Source organism: Anolis carolinensis, unplaced genomic scaffold (assembly GCF_035594765.1).
Source record: "Anolis carolinensis isolate JA03-04 unplaced genomic scaffold, rAnoCar3.1.pri scaffold_10, whole genome shotgun sequence".
NCBI lineage: Eukaryota > Metazoa > Chordata > Lepidosauria > Squamata > Dactyloidae > Anolis > Anolis carolinensis.
In genome coordinates this window covers 8,843,470-8,865,208 of record NW_026943821.1, presented here as the reverse complement: position 1 = coordinate 8,865,208, position 21,739 = coordinate 8,843,470, and the positions used below count along the sequence as shown (strand labels likewise).

The 21,739-nt window shown below is 43.1% G+C and overlaps 2 protein-coding genes across 2 annotated transcripts in view; one reads left to right on the top strand and one right to left on the bottom strand.

Moving 5' to 3' along the window:
- The window catches only part of LOC134293811 (uncharacterized), a 292,347-nt gene that overhangs the window by 120,848 nt on the left and 149,760 nt on the right, over positions 1-21,739 (bottom strand). The gene's annotated exons all lie outside the window — the stretch shown is intronic.
- On the top strand, positions 235-5,513 carry LOC134293763 (uncharacterized). The gene is made up of 2 exons (XM_062962364.1): positions 235-2,005; positions 5,234-5,513. Exons 1-2 carry the CDS (start codon positions 458-460, stop codon positions 5,273-5,275), a joined length of 1,590 nt encoding a protein of 529 aa, XP_062818434.1. The 5' UTR covers positions 235-457; the 3' UTR covers positions 5,276-5,513.

Below are 21,739 nucleotides of genomic sequence, written 5' to 3'. Positions count from 1 at the left end.
GTCTAACATACACTGTAATGGGGTGGTGGATTTGAACCCACTGCCTCCCATCCTGCCTAATAGAGGGGACTGCCTTGGACTGGGCACCTGGACACTCAACGGTGTGTGTCAGGAATCACAAGACAGAACCCCTTTATATCTCCCTGGGAACCTTTGTGTCCCTCCCGGCGCTGTTCCCTTAGTGTCTCATTTTAACCACTATACTTGCCAGATTGCTGTAGACGTCGGACCAACCTTCGCCTGTCAGAACCCTGCTACTAGAGCCTGGATGTGGCTCTGAGTTTCAGGGTCACTGACATTGATAAGACACCTGCGTCCCAGGACTCGGAGGAGAAACGGCTGATGGACTTGGCGGGGAATTTGCGCGGGGTTTTACTGAGCGGGAAGAGACTGTTCAAATGAGGGGGAGGGTATATAAAGGAGGGTTGGCCGGAGCCTCCCATTCTTGGCTTTTCTGATGTTCATGTTTCCTACAGTAAAAGTTCCTGGTGATACCACAGAGAGTCTCGTGTGTTCATTCAGGAGCGGCTGTGGTGAGCTGACACTAAGCCAAGAATACGGACACCATCCCGCTGTAGCGGTGAGGTGTAACATGCAAGTGGAGGATGAAGAGCTCTTGGGCGCCGGAGGAGGAAGGTCGGAAAGGGCCACTCCCGAGACGGACGCTGAGTTCCACCAGCTGGCGGCCCTGGCGTCATCCACCGCTTATGCCCAGCCAAATGGGGTAACCCAGAGGCGCGGAGTGGTGCGGGGAGATAGCACCGGAGGAGAGGAAGGTTCACCTTCCCCAGGCCCGCAAAAGATGGTGTTTCTGGAGGAGAGGATGTCGGCGATGGAGACCACCCTGGCAGTGATGTCGAGGGCGATGGAGCGCCTGGCGGTTTTGGCGGAGCCGGAGCGAGGAAGGGAACTCCGGGCTAGCTCAATGTGGGACGTGAGCATGGGAAGCAGCCAGGGCTTTGCAGACCTCCCAGCACCTAAGGGAAGGGAAATGCGAAAGGAGCCCGGTGCCCGGCCCAAGATCCAAACGAGCCTGACGCGGGTGGAGGAGAGTGACGACGAAGGGGAAAAGCCTCCGAGAATCCCGGCTACGCTCCCAACTGAGACCCTGGTGCCCCTGGCGAATGCCGGGCGTGGCACAGGACAAAGGGAAGCAGCAGCGGGGCCCACTGGCCCGCAAGGGGGCTTGCGACGGGCGGAGAATTGGGGATTGCCACCACAGGGACCCCTACCGAGACGAGAGGAACTAAGGATCGAGTTTGGGGGAGAGTCCTCTGAACTGGATTTTTTCCTGACCACGGTGAGGGGCTATATGGAGGACAATGCCCACACTTTTAGAACGGAATCCAGCCGGGTACGGGCCATTGGTGCAGTGTTGAAGAGGGGAGCGGCCAGCTGGTACGTTCGACTACACGCGCGGCGCGACCCATGTCTGGGGTCACTCCGACGCTTTATGGGGGCCCTGGAGACCCGTTTCCGAGATCCACTGGAGCAGATCCGGGCGAGGGAGGAGTTGAAGACCGTCTCCCAGGGGCAGAGGTCGGTATCTGAGTATGCGGAGGAGTTCCAATGCCTCGCTGAAAAGGTGCCGGAATGGTCTGCAGTGACAAAGATAGAACTCTTCAAAGAGGGGCTCAGGCGGGAGATCCTCTCCTGGGCGGTGCATCGTGATGAGCCTGACACACTGCGCGGATGGATTCAGCTGGCGGGGCGCATCGAGACATCGCTGGCCCAGGCGAGGAGGCACCGAGGAGGGCTACAGCAGCGGCCGCAGATGAAAGAGGGGAGCCGGAAGGAGGGATCAACCCCAGCCGGGAGGAGAACGGAGCCGACAGGGAACGTGAGCACCAGCAGGAGGGGCTGCTTCGTGTGCGGCCGTTTGGGCCACAGGGCTGCCGAGTGCTGGCAGAGAAAAGGGGAAGGCGGAGGCCCGCCCAAACCAAGAGCCGTGGCAGGGAAACGCGCCGAGGAAGAACCACCGATGAGGCACCACTCGGGGGGGTTGGTAAGTCAGGACAAAGCCATGATAGTGGTCCCCATTCAGCTGGAAAGTGGCAGCAAACAAGCAACCTGCAAAGCATTTGTGGATTGTGGATGTTCCAGGAACATCATCTCCCCTGAATTAGCCGAGGGATTGGGATGCGAAAGAACGAACCTAGAATCCCCAATAGCTTTTTCGCAGTTGGACGGATCCACAGCATCGGGATCATTAGCTAAGTACAGTGCCGAAGATGTAAAGTGTAAGATAGGGAGTTGGGAAGGAAAGGTGTCATTTGTGATATCACAAATAGCCAGCTATAATGTTATACTAGGCATGCCATGGCTGGGGCAGGCCAACCCGCAAATCAACTGGGAGGATAAGAGCATGATCTTCAGGATGAAGTTGGAAGGAGGGAGCCAGGAAGTGGAAAGGGAGCCGGGGAAAAGGGGGGAGGAAGACTCTATCAGGATAGCAGAACTGGCAGATAAATTACCCCCAGAGTATCGGGATTTTGTGGACGTATTTGATGAGAAGGAAGCAGACAGTTTCCCACCGAAGCGGAGAGTTGAAGTGAAGATAGAGCTAGTCCCAGGAGCAGAGCTTCCTAAGGCAAAAATATACCCAATGTCGGCTAGGGAAAAGGAGGAACTGAGAAAATACATTGATAAAAACCTAGCGAGGGGTTTCATAGAGCCTTCAAATTCCCCTCTAGGGGCGCCTGTGTTGTTCAGGCGGAAAAAGGACCAAACGCTGAGGCTCTGCATTGACTACAGGGGCCTGAATGCAATCAGTTCTGTAAATAAATACCCCCTACCCTTAGTGAAGGACTTGATCGCCCAGTTATCGGAGGGACAGATATTCACTAAATTGGACTTAATTGAAGCGTACCATAAATTGCAGATTAAACCAGAGGACAGGTGGAAGACGGCCTTCTCCTGTGCATTCGGATTATTCAATTATCGTGTGCTCCCTTTCGGTTTGTGCGGCGGAGGCGCCGCGTTCATGCAATTAATCAACGAAGTGTTGCATCCATTGTTGTACAAGGGAGTCTTTGTTTTTTTAGATGACATATTGTTAGTATCTCGGACTAAGGAGCAACACATAGAACTAGTCAGGGAAGTCCTGCAAAAGTTGAGAGAAGCAAAACTGTATGCGAAGCTTGCCAAGTGCGAGTTCAATAAAGACCAGATAGACTTTCTGGGGTATAGGATTTCCTCCCAGGGAGTGGCGATGGACCCTGCGAAGGTAGAAGACGTGAGGGGGTGGGAAGCCCCCAAAACACGGAAGCAGCTGCAATCCTTCCTAGGGTTCGCAAACTTCTATAGAACATTTATCAAGGACTTTGCGCGCCTCACTTTGCCATTAACGGATTTGTTAAAGACTAAAGGTAGGGGAGAAACAGCCAAAGTGAAGGCCCCAGGGGCCAAACTGACCTGGACAATAGAATGCCAGGAAGCTTTCGAAGCCCTTAAAAAGCGTTTTACTGAGGAGCCTGTCCTACAGCACCCTGATATGTCTAAAGCCTTTGTATTACATTGCGATGCGTCAGACCGGGCATATGGGGCAGTTCTGCTACAGAAAGACGAGGGGGGGAACCTGAAGCCATGTGGCTATCTGTCAAAAAAGTTTAGCGATACAGAAAAAAACTGGCCGATTTGGGAGAGAGAAGCCTTAGCGATTCTAAAAGCACTAGAGTGCTGGAGACACTTTCTGGAAGGAAGTGGAACACCGTTTGAGGTGTGGACTGACCATAGAAATTTACAGTATCTAAGATCCCCTCGTAAACTATCAGCGAAGCAAATTAGATGGGCCCAATATTTCAGCCGTTTTGATTTCAGACTCAGATTCTTCCAGGGGAAACATAATATACTCGCTGACGCTCTCTCTCGGATGCCTCAGCACGGGGGAGGAATTCAGGAATCTGAAGGGAGTATTTTTCTTGATAAGCAATGGGGCCTGGCAGTACTAACTCGAGCACAAGCGGCCAAAGAAAACAAACGTACTGCCATTTCCACGGGGGGAGGAGAAATATGGGAGGAAGAGTTGAAGCGAGCGTATGGAATGGACAAATGGTTACAAACAAACAAAGAAAAGGGAGAATTGTGTGGGGATTTGGTGTTTGTAAATAAGAAATTGTATATTCCTGAATGTTTAAGACGAGAAATGTTAAGGAAGTACCATGATAACAAGGGTGCGGGTCATCTAGGCCCCACCAGGACTATTAAACTGTTGGCCAAACAATGCTGGTGGCCCGGAATGAGGAAAGACGCCAGGGGATACGTCACGCAGTGTGAATTATGTGCAGAGGGAAAAACACCACCGGGGAAGCCCCAGGGGCTATTGCAGAAGGTGGTGGAGCCCATGAGGCCATGGGAATGCGTAGCCATGGATTTTGTAGGCGAACTACCCCCCAGCAGAGGCCACAGATACATTTGGACAATATTGGACCTATTCTCAAAACAGGCACACTTTGTGGCTCTGCCAAAACTCCCTTCAGCTGAAAAACTTGCTGATTTGTATGTGAAGCATGTATATCGCCTACATGGGTGTCCCGACAAGATAATTAGTGACCGGGGAGTCCAATTTACTGCAAAATTTTGGGGAAAATTCTTACAGCTGTTAGGAGCAGAAAGGAACCTGAGCTCGGCCTTTCATCCCGCGACCAACGGGGGGGTCGAACGTACCCAACAGACACTGTGCCAATTCTTAAGGATGTACACCAATTATAGACAGGATGATTGGGCGGACCTTCTTCCGTTTGCTGAGATGGCTTTTAACGGGGCCGTACATTCGGCCACAGGTCGTGCCCCATTCGAAATAGTATACGGACAGGAGGTGGCACCTTTCCCCAGGCTACCCGAGTGGAAGGAAGGGGAGGGCCAGACCGACGAGGAATGGCCGGCCAAAATCAAGCAAGGGTGGCAAACCGTGGTAGAGGCATTGCGGGAAACACAAAAGAAGTACAAGCTCTTTGCGGATCGTAGGCGCCGAGAGGGGGACAAATTGGGCGAAGGAGATCTGGTTTGGCTGAGCACAAAAAACCTGAAATTGGGGTTCCCATCCAAGAAATTGGCTCCACGCTATATAGGGCCATTCAGGGTAGCAAAAAGAATAAACGAAGTGACCTATGAGCTGAGGCTACCAAAGGACCTAGGAAAGGTACACCCGGTATTCCATTGCAGCCTGTTAAAAAAGTATAAAGGAACTCTGGACAGCGGAGAACAATAGTTGTGTTTAATCTTTTCCTTCCAGGACGAAGGGGAGGAGGACGCCATGTCAGAACCCTGCTACTAGAGCCTGGATGTGGCTCTGAGTTTCAGGGTCACTGACATTGATAAGACACCTGCGTCCCAGGACTCGGAGGAGAAACGGCTGATGGACTTGGCGGGGAATTTGCGCGGGGTTTTACTGAGCGGGAAGAGACTGTTCAAATGAGGGGGAGGGTATATAAAGGAGGGTTGGCCGGAGCCTCCCATTCTTGGCTTTTCTGATGTTCATGTTTCCTACAGTAAAAGTTCCTGGTGATACCACAGAGAGTCTCGTGTGTTCATTCAGGAGCGGCTGTGGTGAGCTGACATCGCCCCTGGGCTTTTTCCCTGGATCCTTTTCCTCCTAGCTGGTTTCTTTGGAACCTCGCTGTCGTTGCGGCTCCCACCGTCGGCCGGCGTTGGCATCAGAGGCAAGTACCGCAGCCGGTCTTACAATATTCAGGGGCCCCTTCTCGTCTCACGGTAGTTGCCTCTGGCCCCCACCGCCGAGTTGGGACCGTCCCGCCAACGGGATCCGTCTCCGATCTCCTGGCCCGTCTTATTGTGGAATCACGTCGGGGTCACCAGAAAATGTAGCGGAAGCCAGACTTCCCCTCTTCTCAGCTTGTCGTGTGTCTGAGCGGACGCAGTGGAAGTAGGAGACAGACAACTGGAGGTTTTTTCCAAAGAAAGCAGTTTTACTAAAGTTCCTGCAGCTGCAGAGGTTCATCCCACGCACAACTAGATGCTGAAAAGGGAGAACCCCGCAGACAGGGTCGAGTGTCTATTTATACAAGGCAGTGGGTTCAGTTTACGACCGCCCACATATCAAACCATTGGTGCATATTTGTGGTGCAGTATTACATTTCTTCATTACTTTCGTTTCTCTCAAAACACATGATTTCAGGGAAACCATGTGATAACCCATCGGCTGTGTTCCTGGCCTGCTCGTACCTCCTTATATGGCCATTTCCTCCTACCCCTTCATTCCTGCCTTACTATGAGACCGTCTAGATCAGGGGTCCCCAAACTAAGGCCCGGGGGTCGGATGCGGCCCATCGAAGCCATTTATCCAGCCCCCACGGCACAAGGGCAGAAGGGGGTTGGGCTAAATGACCCAAGGGGTCTCTTCTTCTCTTACAACCATTATTATTATTATTATTATTATTATTATTATTATTATTATTATTATTATTATTATTAACATTGAGGATAGGTGGCCATTTGTCAGGGGTGCTTTGCTTGTGCGTTTGGTGCATAAAGGCAGAAGGGGATTGGACTCAATGACCTAAGAAGTCTCTTCTAACCCTCTATTATTATTATTATTATTATTATTATTATTATTATTATTATTATTATTATTTATTGTATGACACAGCAAACAAGATAGATATGCTGGGTTTCGTATCACAAAATCACAAGTCGAACACTTCCCAAGTGTCTAGGACTGTGTGATTTATTATTATTATTATTATTATTGTAAGTATGACACAGCAAACAAGATAGACATGCTGGATTTCGTATCACAAAATCACAAGTCGAACACTTCCCAAGTGTCTAGGACTGTGTAATTTATTATTATTATTATTATTATTATTATTATTATTATTATTATTATTATTATTATTGTAAGTATGACACAGCAAACAAGATAGACATGCAGGGTTTCGTATCACAAAATCACAAGTCGAACACTTCCCAAGTGTCTAGGACTGTATGATTTATTATTATTATTATTATTATTATTATTATTATTATTATTATTATTATTATTATTGTAAGTATGACACAGCAAACAAGATAGACATGCTGGATTTCGTATCACAAAATCACAAGTCGAACACTTCCCAAGTGTCTAGGACTGTGTGATGTATTTTTGGATGATGCGTGCAGATCCCAGCAGGGTGGCCTTTTATTATTATTATTATTATTGAGGCTGGGTGGCCATCTGTCAGGGGTGCTTTGCTTGTGCTTTTGGTGCACAAAGGCAAAGGGGGATTGGACTCAATGGCCCAAAGGGTCTCTTCCAACCCTCTTTATTATTATTAATATATTATTATTAGGGTATTATTATTATTAACATTGAGGCTGGGTGGCCATCTGTCAGGGGTGCTTTGCTTGTGCTTTTAGTGCACAAACGTATAGCCAACTCCTGTAGGGAAAAGGTTCGCAAGGCTAAAGCGCAAAATGAGCTCAGGCTTGCCAGGGACATAAAAAACAACAAAAAAGGTTTTTTTGCTTATGTTGGTAGAAAAAGGAAGAAAAAGGAGGCGATAGGGCCACTGCAAGGAGTAGATGGGGTGATGGTGACAGGGGATAGGGAAAAGGCAGAACTGCTTAATGCCTTCTTTGCCTCGGTCTTCTCACAAAAAGAAAGCCATCTTCAACCTCAGCAACATGGAATGGACGAAGGATTGGGGGAAATCCAACCCCAAATAGGGAAACAAGTTGTCCAGGAACACCTGGCCACTCTAAACGAATTCAAGTCCCCAGGGCCAGATCAGCTACATCCAAGAGTATTGAAGGAACTAGCGGAAGTTATTTCAGAACCACTGGCAATCATCTTCGAGAGTTCTTGGAGAACAGGAGAAGTCCCAGCAGATTGGAGGAGGGCGAATGTGGTCCCTATTTTCAAGAAGGGAAAAAAGAACGAGAGGAGACATGATAGCCATGTACAAATATGTGAGGGGAAGTCATAGGGAGGAGGGAGCAAGCTTATTTTCTGCTGCCCTGCAGACTAGGACACGGAACAATGGCTTCAAACTACAGGAAAGGAGATTCCACCTGAACATCAGGAAGAACTTCCTCACTGTGAGGGCTGTTCGGCAGTGGAACTCTCTCCCCCGGGCCGTGGTGGAGGCTCCTTCTTTGGAGGCTTTTAAGCAGAGGCTGGATGGCCATCTGTCGGGGGTGCTTTGAATGCGATTTCCTGCTTCTTAGCGGGGGGTTGGACTAGATGGCCCTTGAGGTCTCTTCCAACTCTACTATTCTATGATTCTATGATTCTAAGGCCAAAGGGGATTGGACTCAATGGCCCAACGGGTCTCTTCCAATCCTCTTTTGTTGTTGTTGCTGTTGTTATTATTATTATTACTATTGCTCGGTGGCCAACTATAGTCTGGCCCTCCAACGGTCCGAAGGATCATGAGCTGCCCCCCCCCTGGTCTAGATGGTCTTTGAGAGTCCCTTTCCTTACCTATGGTTTTATGAGATTGTCTAGATAGCCTTTGGGGGGCCCTTTCCTTCTCTATGGTGTTATGAAACCATCTAGATGGTTTTTGAGGGTCCCTTTCCTTATCTATGGCCTTCTGATGGCCTGATGAGATCATCTAGATGGCCTTTGAGGGTCCCTTTCCTTACCTATGGTCTTATGAGACCGTCTAGATGGTCTTTGGAGGTCTCTTTGCTTACCTATAGTCTTATGAGATAGACTAGATTAGGGGTCCCCAAACTAAGGCCCATGGGCCAGATGCAGCCCTCCAAGGTAATTGACCTGGCCTTTGTCCTAAATTTTAGACTTCGAGTTGACCTAAGTCTGAAATGACTTGAAGGCACACAACAACAACAATCTTAATTTTCGACTATTTCATCATAGTCCGGCCCCCTAACAGTCTGAGGGATCGTGAATCGGCCCTCCACCTAAAAGGTTTGAGGACCCCTGCTTCAGACTGTTGAGGGGCCGAATTATTATTTGAAAAAAAATACAAACAAATTCCTATGCACACTGCACATGTCTTATTTGTAGTGCAAAATAGCAACAACAATGAAAGAAATATACAATATTTAAAAATGAAAACAATTTTAACCAACATAAATCTATCAGGATTTCAATGGAAAGTGTGGACCTGCTTCTGGCCAATGAGATAGTCAAGTTAATTAGGGTTGTTGTTGTTGTTGTTGTTGTTGTTGTTGTTGTTGTTGTGTGCCTTCAAGTCATGTCAGACTTTGGGCGAGCCTGAGTCTAAAATTATTTATTTATTTATTTATTTACTACATTTATATCCCACCCTTCTCACCCCGAAGGGGACTCAGAGCAGCTGTATGTCCATACAATATATTATATTATTAGCATAGAACAATATTAGCATTATATATTACTATAGATTGAATTATACCACTATACTGTAATATTTCATGTAATATATAACATGTAATTTAATATTATTATATGGTATTATTATTAGTATTATATTGTATAACATTATAATATTTTTATCAATATTATATGTATATATAATATATTATTAAAACTGATATAAAATAAATGACCTTGGAGGGCCGTATCCGGCCCCCGGGCCTTAGTTTGGGGACCCCTGGTCTATGTCTTCAAATCACCCATCAATGTATACTGACTCCATGAATTTCATAAGGCATTCTTCACCTACATTGATCCACATCCAACAAAAAAATAATAATAAAAATAATAATCATCATCATCAACAACAACATTTGGGAAGTGTCCGGCGTGTGATCCAGTACAATAGCCAGGAGAGTGTCTGCTGTGGACTCATCTTGTGTTTCAAATAATAATAATAATAATGGTCCCGGTGGTGATCGGCACATTGGGTGCCGTGCCAAAAGATCTCAGCCGGCATTTGGAAACAATAGGCATTGACAAAATTATGATCTGCCAACTGCAAAAGGCCACCCTACTGGGATCTGTGCGCATCATCCGAAAATACATCACACAGTCCTAGACACTTGGGAAGTTTTTGACTTGTGATTTTGTGATACGAAATCCAGCATATCTATCTTGTTTGCTGTGTCATACAATAATAATAATAATAATAAGAAGAAGAAGAAGAAGAAGAAGAAGAAGAAGAAGAAGAAGAAGAAGAAGAAGAGTAAAGGAAAAGGTTTCCCCTGACGTTAAGTCCAGTTGTGACCGACTCTGGGGGTTGGTGCACATCTGCATTTCTAAGCCGAAGAGCCAGCGTTGTCCATAGACATCTCCAGGTCATGTTGCCAGCATGACTGCATGGAGCGCCATTACCTTCCCGCCGGAGCGGTACCTATTGATCTACCCACATTTGCATGTTTTCGAACTGCTAGGTTGGCAGGAGCTGGGGCTAACAGCGGGCGCTCATTCCACTCCTGGGATTTGAACCTGGGACCTTTCGGTCTGCAAGTTCAGTAGCTCAGCGCTTTAACACACTTCGCCACCGGGGCTCCAATAATAATAATAATAATAATAATAATAATAATAATAATAATAATAATAATAATAACCAATGTTATATCTTCCTTAGGAAGCTTTTCTTTATATCAAAATTTTACAAAAATAAGGTTTCCATAACACAAATAAAATTCTTTATACTTCTTTGCTTCCATGCTAGGCTTCTTTCTCATGCAGATAAACAGCTTCGCTCTCACAGAGCCTCCTCACACAGCGAACTTACACAGGAGCTTTACACAGCAACCTTCACGCTGGAGCTTCTTTCACAAGGCCTTCAACCTGGGGTTTCTCTCACCGAAGCTTCTCACATCAGGTCTTTACACGAAGACCTCTCTCATACTGAGGCCTACTAAGCTACAGGCACACCTGCTTATATTGAACAGCAACTTTTGCTTAGTCATTGCATCCACTTAACCCTTTCAGTGCTTCACTCACATTTTTGTAATTAAAAATATCTAGTTAATTTTTAATGTTTCTGTATGATGACTTTCTTGACTTTATGCCAATGATGGGGAATGGGGATTTGGTGTAGGAAATAACCTGGAAATGCTTGGTAGTAAAGATTTGTCTTATGCGTTGTTAGAACCATCGTTAGAAACAAAGGCCTGGGCTTTAGAACAGTAGGTTAACCACCAACTGCAGTAACTCTTGCCAATCAAATGGTTGACCGTTCGAAGCCCAGTTCAGGGTGAGCTCCTGGCCTTTAGCCCAATTTCTGCCTACCTACCAGTTCAAAAGCAAAGTGTGAGTAGATTAATAGGTACCTCTAAAAGAGGGGCGGTATTTAAAGGCACCCATAAAGAAATGCCAGAAAAATGCTGGCAATTCACTCAAGGAAGAAGTTTACGAACAAAGCTCTTTGGCAGGAAGATGGAGCGACAGCACCCGCCAGTGGCTGGAACTGAGCACAAGTCTCCAAGATGCTGAAGATGGAGAAAGCCTATATACCTCTATCTATGTACAATTGCCTGTCTGTCAGTGTATAAACGGCATTGAATGTTTGCCAGATGTGTGTTCTGTGATCCACCCTGAGTCCCCTTCGGGGTGGGAAGGGCGGAATATAAATACTGTAAATAAATAAACAAACGCTCGGAACACAGTGGTTTGTCTTTGCCATATCCTAGTAATTGTTATTATTCTGCCCACCAACAGAATTCTTTTATTATGTACCTTCAGATCCACCCTAACATATAACAGCGTTCTCTGTGAGTTTTCTTGGCAAGAATAATTCACAGTAACTATCTGCCTTCCTGTGAAGATGAGAATATGTGACTTGCCCAAGATCGCTTAGTGGGTTTCCATAAACAGGGATTTGAACCATGGTTCCCAGAATCCTAATCCAACACTTAACCGACTTAACACTACTTCTTTTGCCAGAAAATATCTGAATCAACAGTGTCCTTCAAAGAAATGCTCAGAAAAAATGGCTGAAAAGCACAACTGGGTTTGGCATGCTGTGAGTTTTCTGAGCTGTATGGCTATGTCCCAAAAGCATTCTCCCCTGACGTTTCGCCCACATCTATGGCAGGCATCCTCAGAGGTTGTAACGTCTGTTGGAAACGAGGCAAGTGGGGTTTATAGATCTGTGGAATGATGTCCAGAGTAGGAGAAAGAACTCTTGTCTGTTGGAGGCAAGTGTCAATGCTTGATTAGCATTGAATGGCCTTGTAGCTGTAAAGCTGATGTGTTTCCTGCCTGGGGGTTGCAAAAAAATGTTTTCATTTGTGATTCAGAAAAAAGCCACCAATATGGAGAAAGAATGATCCAGTTCTCTGTTAATTTCTCTCCATTAAGTGTCCACAAGACAAGATCTGGTGTCCGAATGACAATTGAACATGCAACAAAATGCCTTGACATAGAATCATAGAATAGTAGAGTTGGAAGAGACCTCATGGGCCATCCAGTCCAACCCCCTGCAAGAAGCAGGAAATCTCATTCAAAGCACCCCCGACAGATGGCCATCCAGCCTCTGCTTAAAAGCCTCCAAAGAAGGAGCCTCCACCACAGTCCAGGGCAGAGAGTTCCACTGTCGAACAGCCCTTCTCACTGTGAGGAAGTTCTTCCTGATGTTCAGGTGGAATCTCCTTTCCTGTGGTTTGAAGCCATTGTTCCGTGTCCTAGTCTGCAGGGCTGCAGAAAACAAGCTTGCTCCCTCCTCCCTATGACTTCCCTTCACGTATTTGTACATGGCTATCATGTCTCCTCTCAGCCTTCTCTTCTGCAGGCTAAACATGCCCAGCTCTTTAAGCCGCTCCTCATAGGGCTTGTTCTCCAGACCCTTAATCATTTTAGTCGCCCTCCTCTGGACGCTTTCCAGCTTGTCAACATCTCCCTTCAACTGTGGTGCCCAAAATTGGACACAGTATTCCAGGTGTGGTCTGACCAAGGCAGAATAGAGGGGGAGCATGACTTCCCTGGATCTAGACGCTATTCCCCTATTGATGCAGGCCAGAATCCCATTGGCTTTTTTAGCAGCCGCATCACATTGTTGGCTCATGTTTAACTTGTTGTCCACGAGGACTCCAAGGTCTTTTTCGCACACACTGCTGTCAAGCCAGGCGTCCCCCATTCTGTATCTTTGATTTCCATTTTTTCTGCCGAAGTGAAGTATCTTGCATTTGTCCCTGTTGAACTTCATTTTGTTAGTTTTGGCCCATCTCTCTAGTCTGTCAAGATCGTTTTGAATTCTGCTCCTGTCTTCTGGAGTGTTGGCTATCCCTCCCAGTTTGGTGTCGTCTGCAAACTTGATGATCGTGCCTTCTAACCCTTCGTCTAAGTCGTTAATAAAGATGTTGAACAGAACCGAACCCAGGACGGAGCTCTGCTTGTGTCACTCCACTCGTGACTTCTTTCCAAGATGAAGATGACGCATTGGTGAGCACCCTTTGGGTTCGTTCGCTTAGCCAATTACAGATCCACCTAACCGTAGTTTTGTCTAGCCCACATTTTACTAGTTTGTTTGCCAGAAGGTCGTGGGGGACTTTGTCGAAGGCCTTACTGAAATCCAGGTACGCTACATCCACAGCATTCCCTGTATCGACCCAACTCGTAACTCTGTCGAAAAAAGAGATCAGATTAGTCTGGCATGACTTGTTTTTGGTAAATCCGTGTTGGCTATTTGCAATGACCGCATTTGTTTCTAAGTGTTTGCAGACCACTTCCTTAATGATCTTTTCCAGAATCTTGTCTGGTATCGACGTGAGGCTGACCGGATGGTAATTGTTTGGGTCGTTCTTTTTTCCCTTCTTGAAGATCGGGACCACATTCGCCCTCCTCCAATCTGCTGGGACTTCTCCCGTTCTCCAAGAACTCTCAAAGGAGAACGGGAGAAGTCCCAGAAGATTGGAGGAGGGCAAATGTGGTCCCTATCTTCAAGAAGGGAAAAAAGAACGACCCAAACATGTTCAGTTCTCATATGGAGGGTTTTGTCTTGTGGACACTTAATGGAGAGAAATTAACAGAGAACTGAATCATTCTTTCTCCATTTTGGTGGCTTTTTTTCGGAATCAAAAATGAAAATAATTTATTTTTTGCAAACCACAGGCAGGAAGCAGCCAGGCTTTAAAGCTACAAGGCCATTAAATGCTAACCAAGGTGGCCAATTGCAACATTCACTCTTGCCTCAAACAGACAAGAGTTCTTTCTCCCACCCTGGACATTATTCCACAGATATATAAATGCTAGAATTCCCTTCTACTACTAAAACACACCTCAATGTATATGCCTTGGGTGTGGTGGGATTGTGATATTTTTGCAACACGGTGAACGCCTTTCTGTGACATTAAGAAAAGAAAAAGAGAGAGAGAGAGAGAGATCCTGCAGCAATGCAGCACAGAGGCAATTGGAGTGTGCTTCAGCTGGGATGCTGCATTTTAGTCTATTTTTCAGTCCTACAACGCACACGTATGTACATGTGTCACACACAGAAACCCTGGAGATCCCCTCATCCATGTGCTGCTCCTGTAACAACCTGACCATAACCAATCAATAATCAATCATACGGGGAGTAGAGAAACTCCGCAACCTGTGAGCGTGTCTCTGTGTGAGAGAGACTGCAGCAATGAATGCAGCTGAAATATGTACTGCAAAAAGTGTGTGAGTGGAAACAGAGCAATTTCTCCCCTTTATGCTGCCAGAAACGAATGTAGTTGCTTCTTTGGAAATTGCAACCATTTCCCTCTCTCTATGATAATGATGAAGACGGTTGACGATAAAGAGTCAAAAGGATGCTGATGCAAACAGCAGCCTGGTATGTAATTGGCCTGCACATAAGACAGGATTATGCTGTTACACACTCTGTATAATTATGCACACAATTCTCCATGAGATTCTGGTTTAAAAAAAAGCTTGGTCACTGGCTTGGTCACATCTTATTGGCAGAAAGGTCAAACATGCGCCAGTGCAAAGATACCAACAGTGCAGGTGTGAACTTGAGTGTATTTTTTATTTATTTCTCACATTTATATCCTCACCCGAAGGGACTCAGGGCGGCTTACAACAGTGGCAACAATTAGATGCCCATACAAACCAATAAAAAACAGCACATAAAACAATTAGAACTATTAAAATACATTATGAATTAAAAATATACATTTCAAACTTTATTTACTATATTATATTGTACTATTATTATAGTCATACATGTATTCAATGTATAATCTTCTATATATATAAAAGAGTGATGGCATCACGGCGACCCACAAAACAACAAAACTACAGGCCCCCCAACCTCGAAATTTGACAACACAACCCATCATCCACGCCTCTAGGTTGATACAACAAAAAGAAAAGAAAAATAAAGTCCTAATTAGAGGGAGAGGAATGATTGCTTTTATCCAATTGCTGCCAGTTAGAAGGCTAAGCTCCTCCAACTTGGTCTCCTAGCAACCCAATAAAAAATAATAAAAAACACTAAAAATAATTAAAAACACTAAAAAATTAATACAATAAAATACTATAATAACAAGAAAATAATAAAATATAATAAATAAAAAGATAACTTACAATAAAAATAATTTAAAAATACAAATAACGTCAAATAAAAATTACACAACAATTTTTAACCAATACCACCACCACTTTGCGACAGCAACGCGTGGCCGGGCACAGCTAGTAACAATATAAAATATAATACATGATATATAATATATATATATACCATATCATTATAGTCACATATATTAAATGTATAGCAATATAATATATTTAATATATTATAATAAAATAATAAATAATAAAATACACATATATCTATATACAGTAGAGTCTCATCCAAGCCTTGCTTATCCAAGTTTCTGGATTATCCAAGCCATTTTTGTAGCCAATGTTTTCAATATATCGTGATATTTTGGTGCTAAATTCGTACAGTAATTACAACATAACATTACTGCGTATTGAACGGTTTTTTCTGTCAGATTTGTTGTATAACATGATGTTTTGGTGCTTAATTTGTAAAATCATAACCTAATTTGATATTTAATAGGCTTTTCTTGAATCCCTCCTTATTATCCAAGATATTCGCTTATCCAAGCTTCTGCCGGCCCATTTAGCTTGCATAAGTGAGACTCTACTGTATAATATTTACTATATTGTATATAAATTTACTATTTTGTATTAATATTACAGTTATACATATATTCAATGTGCAATTATAATATGTTTTATATAATACATATAATATTTACTATATCATTATAGTCACATATATTAAATGTATAATAATAATATAACAATATATTTAAGATATTATAATAATAATATAATATATTAAATAAAATAAAATACACATATCTATCTATATGTTGTGTATGTTGAGGTATTAACAAGATGTATGTGAGCTTAGGGGTATATGGAGAGACCAACAGGGCAAGTGTGAGCTTGGGTGTGTGTTGTGTTTTATACGAGTGTGTGTAGGGCTATTTGTGAGAGGGTAATTATGAGAAAGTGTGTGTGTGTATATATATATATATAGTAGAGTCTCACTTATCCAACACTTGCTTATCCAAGATTCTGGATTATCCAACGCATTTTTGTAGTCAGTGTTTTCAATACATCGTGATATTTTGGTGCTAAATTCATAAATACAGTAATTACTACATAGCATTACTGCGTATTGAACTACTTTTTCCTGTCAAATTTGTTGTATAACATGATGTTTTGGTGCTTAATTTGTAAAATCATAACCCAATTTGATGTTTAATAGGCTTTTCCTCAATGCCTCCTTATTATCCAACATATTCACTTATCCAACATTCTGACGGCCCGTTTATGTTGGATAAGTGAGATTCTACTGTATATACAGTAGAGTCTCGCTTATCCAAGCTTCACTTATCCAAGGTTCTGTATTATCCAAGGCAGTCTGCCTTTTGGTAGTCATTGTTTTTGTAGTCAATGTTGCAATGTTTTGGTGCTAAATTCATAAATACAGTCATTACTACATAACATTACTGTGTATTGAACTGCTTTTTCTGTCAATTTCTTGTAAAACATGATGCTTTGGTGCTTAATTTGTAAAATCATAATGTAATTTTATGTTTAATAGGCTTTTTTCTTAATCCCTTCTTATTGTCCAAGATTTTCGCTTATCCAATGTTCTGCTGGCCCATTTATTTTGGATAAGTGAGACTCTACTGTATATATCTGTATGTGTATTTGTTTCTATAGTGTATGAAAGCATTTGGCTCTGTGTGAGAGAGGGGCTGTGTGTAGGGCATACACACACACACACACACACATGCACACACCCTTCACACACACATATATCATCTGTATCTATTGTGTGTGAAGGTGATTAGGTCTGTGAAGGAGGGCGGCTATATCTGTGAGAAGGGGCCAATATATACACATGTATATGTGTGTCTGTGAGAAGGTGCTTGTGTGTGGGAGAGAGGGCAGGCTGTGTGTGAGAGAGTAGGCATATATATATATATGTGTGTGTGTGTGTGTGTGTGTGTGTGTGTGTGTATACACACACACACACACACACACACACACACACATATATATATATATATATATATATGTATATGTATATGTATATATATATACACACACACACACATACAGTAGAGTCTCACTTATCCAAGACTTGCTTATTCAAGGTTCTGGATTACCCAAGGCATTTTTGTAGTCAATGTTTTCAATATATCATATTTTGGTGCTAAATTTGTAAATACAGTAATTACAACATAACATTACTGCATATTGAACTACTTTTTCCTGTCAAATTTGTTATATAACATGATGTTTTGGTGCTTAATTTGTAAAATCATAACCTAATTTGATGTTTATTAGGCTTTTGCTTAATCCCTCCTTATTATCCAAGATATTAGCTTATCCAAGCTTCTGCCGGCCCGTTTAGCTTGGATAAGTGAGACTCTACTGTATATACACATAGTGGTTGGGTCTGTATGAGATTGGTTGTATGTGTAAAGCTATTTGTGAGAGGGCGATTGTCTGTTTGAAAGGGCCTATGTGTATGTGTGTGTATGTATCTATCTGTCTGTCTCTATAGTGTATGAAAGCATTTGTGTCTGTGTGAGAGGGGCTGTGTGTAGGGCAATTATGTGTGTCAGAAGAGGTTATATCTATCTGTATCATCTGCATCTATTACTGTATATACTCGTGTATAAGCCTAGTTTTTCAGCCCTTTTTAGGGCTTAAAAAACTCCCCTCAGCTTATACTCAAGTGAGGGTCCTGGCCGGCTTGTATTCAGGTCGGCTTATACTTGAGTACAGTGTTCCCTCACTTATTGTGGGGGTTACATTCCAGACCCACCCGCAAAAAGTGAAAATCTGCGAAGTAGGGACACTATATTTGTGTTGTTTACAATCTCACAAAGCTGCTTCAACTTCCTTTTCTTTTCCTTCGGCTTCTCCTTAGGAAGGAAGGAAAAAGAGAGAGGCAGGAAGGAAAAATCAGAAATTTTGATGGTTTATTATATTGTTTTAGTGTTTATTGAAAAACTGCTAAACAGTGAATCTGCAAAAAGCGGGCCGCGGGCGAAGTAGTAAGGGAACACTGTATATAGGTAATCAGAGTTGGACAATCTTATCTTAGTAAAGTCTTATTATGCTCTTAAATTACAGTTTTATACAAATATTCAAAAACATTTAACCTATTGATGCCTCAAATAATGTAATTTTATTAATATCTATTTTTATTTTTGAAATTTACCAGTTTCAGCTGCATTTCCCACTCTCGGCTTATACTCGAGTCATTAAGTTTTCCAAGTTTTTGTGGTAAAATTAGGTGCCTCGGCTTATACTTGGGTCGGCTTATACTCAAGTATATACGGTATGTGTAAAGGTGATTAGGTGCTTGTATGCGTGAGAGATGTGTGTGTATGCAAGAGTGGGTATATATGTGTGTGTATAAAATTATGTCATTCTATTATTATTCTATTATTATTGTAGTATATTATTATATTATTACTAGTATGTTATTATTATATTATTTATTATTCATGACTACATTGAAACTAGAATAGAGAGAAATCAGGATGGAAACTGCAAGAGGTACCATAGATTGTTGTACATGGAAATAAGAGTAGTAAATAGTTTTTGATTTATTAAATACAGTTATCAATTACAATTATATATTTTTGTTATTTAAACTATAAAAAAAGGTAAAGGTTTCCCCTGACGTTAAGTCCAGCCATGTCTGACTCTGGGGGTTGGTGCTCATCTCCATTTCTAAGCCGAAGAGCCGGCATTGTCCCTAGACACCTCCAAGGTCATGTGGCCAGCATGACTGCATGGAGCGCCATTACCTTCTCACCAGAGCGGTACCTATTGATCTACTCACATTGGCATGTTTTCGAACTGCTAGGTATATATATATATAGATATATATTGCGAAATTATGTTGTTGTTTTTTTCTCAAAGTGACACACCACCCAAATCATGCTAGGTTTTTTGGGTGAATTTTGACACACCAAGCGCAAAAGGTTGCCCATCATTGACCTAGAGCATCTTTGGGAGCAAAAATTAATATAAGACACTGTCTTGTTTTAGGGGAAACACAGTATATGTGTGTGTATGTTGATGGATAGATAGATAGATAGATAGATAGATAGATAGATAGATAGATAGATAGATAGATATAGGGTCTGTATGAGGTTGGCTGTGTGTGTAGGGCTATTCGTGAGAGGGCGATTGTGTCTGTTTGAAAGGGCATATGTGTGTGTATGTATCTGTATTTGTTGTGTATGAAAGCATTTCATGTGTGAGAGGGGCTGTGTGTAGGACAGTTGTGTTTGTGAGAAGGGTCAATCTATATATATAAAAGAGTGATGGAATCAGGGCACCAGACAAAACAACAAAACTACAGGCCCCCCAACCTCGAAATTTGACAACACAACCCATCATCCACGGCTCTAGGTTGATACAACAAAAAGAAAAGAAAAATAAAGTCCTAATTAGAGGGAGAGGAATAATTGTTTTTATCCAATTGCTGCCAGATAGAGGGCTAAGCTCCGCCCACTTGGTCTCCTAGCAACCTACTCAGCCCAGGGGACAGGCAGAGTTAGGCCTCAGGCCTCTTCCACACTGCCTATAAGATACAGATTATCGGATTTTAACTAGATTATATGGCAGTGTAGACTCAAGGCCCTTCCACACAGCTATATTGCCCATTTATAATCTTACTACCGTGTTTCCCCGAAAATAAGACAGTGTCTTATATTAATTTTTGCTCCCAAAGATGCTCTAGGTCTTATTTTCAGGGGATGTCTTATTTTTCATGAGGAAGAATTCACATTTATTGTTGAACAAAAAAATGAACATTATATATTGTACAGTAGTTGTCATCACAAACCAGCATAACCAGACAAACTGTGAATCCTATCAAAAATTTCTTGTTACTACCAATATTTCCATGTACAACACTCTATGGTATGTACATTTATCTATCCTGCATGCTCTGGTGTTCTGTTTGGCGGGCATGCTTCCAAACAAAATCTTTGCTAGGTCTTACTTTCAGGGGAGGCCTTATATTTAGCAATTCAGCAAAACCGCTACTAGGTCTTATTTTCTGGGGATGTCTTATTTTAGGGGAAACAGGGTAGCTGTGCCTGGCCACGCGTTGCTGTGGCGTTGTCTGGTGGTGTTGGTGAGAACTTGTTGAGGTAGTGGTGGTATTGAATGTCTGTTGTATGGTTGTCTTTATGTTTAGTATGCATTTGGTTGTTTGTGTACTGTGTAAGTGGTGAGGATAGAGGGGGTCTATTTCCCTGTGTAGTATTGTATAGTTTTTATACGTTGCCCATGTGTTGTGAATGCTTGGTTTGTGTCCTGCTGCATAGTAGAAAGTGTTGGGCTGGATGGCCCTTAGGGGTCTCTCCAAACTCTTGGATTCTATGCTTCTATTATATTATTATTATTATTATTATTATTATTATTATTATTATTATTATTATCATCATCATCATCATCATCATCATCATCATCTTCATCATCATTATTATGTAGAGGCTGGATTGCCATCTGTCAGGAGTGCTTGGATTGCCTCCTCCTGCATGGTAGAAGGAATACCACCACTACCTCAACAATTTCTCACCAACACCACCAGACAATGACACAGTAACGCGTGGCCGGGCACAGCTAGTCTATATATAAAAGGGTAATAAAATTTTGGCCTAGGACAAAACAACAAAACTACACATCCCAGAAACATTAAACTTTGCAGCACAACCCCTCATCCATGCCTCTACGTTCATACAACAAAAAAGAAAAGAAAAATAAAGTCCTAATTAGAGGGAGAGGAATAATTGTTTTCATCCAATTGCTGCCAGTTAGAAGGCTAAGCTCTGCCCACTTGGTCTCCTAGCAACCCACTCAGCCCAGGGGACAGGCAGAGTTAGGCCTCACTTAGGCCTCTTCCACACTGCCTATAAAATACAGATTATCTGATTTGAACTGAATTATATGGCAGTGTAGACTCAAGGCCCTTCCACACAGCTATATAACCCATTTATAATCTCACTAGCTGTGCCCGGCCACGCGTTGCTGTGGCGTTGTCTGGTGGTGTTGGTGAGAAATTGTTGAAGTAGTGGTGGTATTGAATGTCTGTTGTATGGTTGTCTTTATTTTTAGTATGCACACTGAAGTGGATTATATGGCAGTGTGGAGTCAAGATAATCCAGTTCAAAGCAGATAATATAAGATTCTAAATGGGTTATATAGCTGTGTGGAAGGGCCTTGAGTCTACACTGCCAAATAATCCAGTTAAAATCAGATAATCTGTGGAAGAGGCCTAAGTGAGGCCTAAGTCTGCCTGTCCCCTGGGCTGAGTAGGTTGCTAGGAGACCAAGTGGGTGGAGCTTAGCCTTCAAA

What these genes read in the sequence shown, in the direction of transcription:
- LOC134293763 (XM_062962364.1), top strand. Translation starts at nt 458, where the DNA reads ATGTTCATGTTTCCTACAGTAAAAGTTCCTGGTGATACCACAGAGAGT. An exon ending in GGCACCACTCGGGGGGGTTG is followed by an intron (nt 2,006 to 5,233) that starts GTAAGTCAGGAC and finishes TTTTCCTTCCAG; the next exon opens with GACGAAGGGGAGGAGGACGC.